Raw genomic sequence first — 5,000 nt, forward strand, 5'->3', positions numbered from 1 at the left:
ACAGAAACACTTTTGGTTTGCAACATTTCTAGAGATCTTGCCACTGGACTGGCGCGCAACTGTTTCGAGACAATCGAGAGAGTGTATCAAAACCTTCAGAGATCATGTGGTGCAAGTTCGTGTTCTAGTATACATGACACTTTTTTTCTGGACGTGTTAGTCTTTTGGGGATTTGCGTTTGTGTGTGTGAGTGTTGGTGTGTGTATTATGCATATACATTGCACATTTGTATGTGTAAACCAGGCACATGTTCATGTTAATACCAGAAAAGGATATGCATACAAAGACAGGTTCCCGTTTCTTCGCCACTGTGCCTTCCCAATCTTCCCTCAACTCCCTTTGCTTTCTTCCTTCCACCCTTCTGTCCTCGCTCGTGTCGCCCCCCCCCCCCCCACGCCTTCCGATAGGAAATAAACAGAACACGTATCCTCCAGGCTATGGCCACGTGCACCCGCTGTCGGAGGGCGGCAAGATCTTCTGCATCATCTACGCTGTCATCGGGATTCCAATGACCTTCATCCTGCTCACGGCGCTCGTGGAGCGGCTGCTCATCCCCACCACGTGGCTCCTCTACTGGCTCAACTCCAAGCTCGGACACTTATACCAGGTTTGTGGGGCGTGGCAAGACATTTGATAGATTAGCCTTTTCGAAAAATTAATGTAGTAATACTGGTTGTGGCAGTAAGAGCGTAATCCCCCTATGTATGGGAGATTCATGTGCCTTTGTTTATGTGAAATTACGTCTCTTTTTTGTCATGATAAAATGTTGTTTAAGAAGTGTATTCCATAAATATACCCGAACCATTTAAATGCAACGTTACCGGTCAACAGCCCTTCAACATCCGCGTGTTCCACCTGGCCACCGTGGGCATCATCTCCATGACCCTGTTCATCGTGTTCCCCGCCCTCATATTCGCTAAGCTGGAGCCCGGATGGAACTTCTTGGATTCCCTTTATTACTGCTTTATCTCTCTCACAACCATCGGCCTCGGAGACTACATCCCCGGAGACGCCAGGGACCAACCCCTAAGGCCTCTCTACAAAGTTTGCATCACGGGTGAGTGCAGGAAGTTTTTTACGTATGAACATTTTCCTGTGGAACGAACTGATCACATCATGCACGAGCAAAATGACCATAACACGTAGTGAGTTCAGTGTAATAGCTTCATTTATAACTTCGACATAATTGAATGGAATTGAACCATAACTTGAGTCACTGAATTTTGTCCAGTAGAATTAAATATCTACACGATAGTAACGTAATTTCCTTGCCGTTAGGTTATTTACTACTGGGACTCACCTTTGTGATGCTGCTGCTTCACCTGTACAACGACATTCCGCAACTAAACCTCGGCCTCTTCTTGCTGCGAAGCGCTGACACGAATCAGCCTGACCCGGAACGCATGCGGCTCAGCGGCACTCAGGGACATACGCCCAAGTACACACAGGTAGGATAGTCCTCTCTGTGGGCGTGGGTGAGGCTGTGTGTGTGTTCAGCAGAGAGAGAGTTTCTCTGCTGTGGTAGTGTTCTCGGGTGGCAGTCTTGCTGATTCGAGTTCAATCCCGCACTGTCAGTGGATGGTAACTACGCTCTTCCTTGCACACAGAGGGTAACTTAGAAGTACACTAAACAGACAGCCGCTATTTAACTGGAGTCACAAGAAGCTGTCACCATACCCTAAATTGATTTTATTATTATCATTATTGGTATTGTTGTTGTTATTATTATTGTTATTGTTATTACTGTTATTGTAATTATTATTGTTATTATTATTATTATTATTATTATTATTATTATTATTATGTTTTTTTTTATTGTTATTGTTATTATTGTGATCATTATCATTATCTTTATCATTATCATTATTATCACACACACACACACACACACACACACACACACACACACACACTCACTCACTCACTCACTCACTCACTCACTCACACACACTCACACACACTCACACACACACACATACACATACTCATACACATACACATAGACACACACATACACACACACACATACACACACACACATACACATATACACACACACATACACACACACATACATACATACATACATACATACATACATACATACATACATACATACATACACACACACACACACACACACACACACACACACACACACACACACACACATATCCACACATACATATCCACACACATCCACACATACAGCTATGCACATTTACACACAAATACACATACTCGCACATACACATACTCACACACACATATATATACACACACTCAGACACATATATATACTCACACATACACACACACGCACACACACACACACACACACACACACACACACACACACACACACACACACACACACACATATATATATATAAACACACACATGCACAAATACACAGGCATGTACATTCACATAAACACAAGCATGCACACATACGCATACACACACACAAGAATGGACACACTCAAACATGCACACACAAATATGTAAACACAAACATGTACACATACCTGCACACATACATGCACAGACATACATTGGCATGAATATACACACAGGTATGCACACACACACACACACACATCATCACATTGTCTGAAGCCATATCATGAGTTAGGAACACCCTTTGGGTAAGTTGGGTTATGCAAAATTGCAAATTTATGAATGAATTTATTTCTAATAGTACAAAATTGTAAATGATTATAGGTTACCTTTTCGCCATATACATGCTTGTTATTGAAAGTGTGTGTATTTAAGTAGTATAGTATTAGAAGCAAAATTCATAAACTTTATGGTTTCTAACTTATTGATCTTGTGATTTTATAGATGCAGGCTAGAGAGGCAGTGTTCGAATCGGCAATGCTATATAGGAGATCAGGCTAGTTAAAGGTATTTCATTTTAAAAAGGTGAAGCATCAGAACAAGCTTCTGGTTACTTAAAGAGAAAGCAGCATGATTTTTTTAGTGAGCTAGAGTTCTATACTTCACAAGACATCAAAGGACCCTTTGTACTATAATTTCACTTTAGAGTACTTGCTTTCGCCATACAGAATACTGTGACTGTTCAAGGCCCCTTGCTTTTTCGTTTGCAATCTTTTGTTGTCATATACCCATACAGTTTAGCTTTTTACAAATATATGATAATTTTCCTGTAGGGGATCTCATTTAACAGATGATTAAATGTAGTTTCCTTGATTTTATAATCATAATTATGTAAAATATAGTGATGACCTGACAATTATATGGTGTAAAATACTGAATCTTGCACTGTTTAGAACAGTCTTCATTGCAGTCATTTTACATGAGTAATGAAAGTCTGGTTCACAAATTTTAACATTCTGCTGCAGTTTAATGATAGTTGTAATTGCCTGTCTATATAATAGTCCTTACATATATATAGGAGAGTAGTAAAGGAACGCAGGACCCTCCATGATAAACTACTAAATGACTTACATAGACAAAAGGTTTCTAACAGGATATTTAGTCAAGGGAAACATGCACCTGTGTACCTGTAAGCCTGAGGATAGCACCAATTATCTAAAGCACAATAAAAGCATTGACTTAGGACAGAGACACACAAGATTTGAAGCAAAGGACTACTTTGAAACATCTAAAATATCTTTGAAACAATATCTAAATTGGCATTGTTTATTCTTTCTTGTGTGAGTTATAGCTTACTAAATTGATGATTATGTAATGTCTGATGTTGAACTCAGGAGGTAACAGGCATGGTGCATTATTGATAAGTCATTAATTAAGAATTAGTGACCTAGCAAACCCTGTATATTACCAGTGTAGATATGGATGATGTATATCAGCCTGTGCATTATTAAGAACATGCTTAACACATTCAGAGTACCAATGTGTAGGAAAGTTTTAAATAGAAATACCTTTTATGAAATGGCAATTTTTTGTCTCAGGATTCTTGAATGATAGTTACTTTCTGAGACAATATATGTTTTATATTTATTTGACATTCTTTGAATTTTTCAGCATTAAATTAACATAAACAGAATATGGAGTGAAACTTCAATGAAACTGCTTTAGAAACTGAAGCAGTTCATCACAATTTGAAGAAAAGTCCATTTGATTCAATTTCTTTTTGTTAAATCAAACATCAGTTTGATGTAAAGATACATTGTATGTAAACTTTATGATCTGATAGATATTACCAAGGGGGAACACAAAGGAAAAATTAGAAAAAATGGGAATTATCTGCATTTATTCTCACTCTCTTTGTAATAACTTACAGTCTGATAAGAGAACCTCTCTGCAACATCTCTAACTTTTGCTCATATTTCACCAGCACAACGACCAACCTGTCCGTCAGAGCGTTAAAGTGGTGTCCAGGCCTGTCGATTCACCAAGCCCAGAAGAAGATACTACTCCCGTCCATGCACAGATGCCTCCTATCATACCAGGAAATCAGTGAAATTTATGCCTCTCCTGTTATCCTTGGGCTAAAATAATCTGGTTCACATTTGTCTAGCATCGTTACAATGTAGCCATTTGAAAGAGTTATATTGAATTTTCTGAGAAAATTAATGCTGTCTTAGGGTACTTGCTTTGATAGCCACCAAAACTGTTTTTTGCTGATGATAAAAGCTTTGTAATTTGGTGATAACACAAAATTTGTGCAAGTTTGATAACTTGAAAGTTATAAGTTACAAGTTTTTGTTAATTTGTGTTGTTATACTCAATCCTTACCTTAATTGTTAAACTTCCTTTTTAAAGAAAGAAAATAAGGAAAGAGGAAGCCATCTGTAACTGGTGTTGTTATTTAAAAAGAAAATGTTTTTAAAAGATAAGAAATTTGGTAATTACTAATCATTCTCTTTGAAACCTCCATGTTCGTACTGAACCAGATATGTGAAGTATTTTTTGTAAATATATTGAAAAATAATATCACATTTCCTCACCTTCTGGAAGCTTAAATAAGGAATATAAGCCTACCAATGAGGAAAGTATTAAGATTTTTTTT

General features: G+C 37.9%; 1 protein-coding gene across 6 annotated transcripts in view; it reads left to right on the top strand.

The window, feature by feature from the left end:
- Nucleotides 1–5,000, top strand: part of LOC122245141 (potassium channel subfamily K member 1) — a 413,296-nt gene that overhangs the window by 408,085 nt on the left and 211 nt on the right. For all 6 annotated transcript variants that reach the window (XM_086542396.1, XM_086542395.1, XM_086542393.1 and 3 more), the window contains 4 exons: nucleotides 435–607; nucleotides 832–1,057; nucleotides 1,279–1,448; nucleotides 4,326–5,000. The exon at nucleotides 4,326–5,000 is cut by the window's right edge and continues 211 nt beyond it. In XM_086542396.1, the coding sequence (XP_086398522.1) occupies nucleotides 435–607; nucleotides 832–1,057; nucleotides 1,279–1,448; nucleotides 4,326–4,451 (695 nt within the window). In that variant the 3' untranslated portion in view covers nucleotides 4,452–5,000. The remainder of the gene's footprint in view (nucleotides 1–434; nucleotides 608–831; nucleotides 1,058–1,278; nucleotides 1,449–4,325) is intronic.

The sequence above is a fragment of the Penaeus japonicus genome, unplaced genomic scaffold (assembly GCF_977035675.1).
Source record: "Penaeus japonicus unplaced genomic scaffold, GWHDUDI00000001_assembly GWHDUDI00000012, whole genome shotgun sequence".
NCBI classification, from domain to species: Eukaryota; Metazoa; Arthropoda; class Malacostraca; order Decapoda; family Penaeidae; genus Penaeus; species Penaeus japonicus.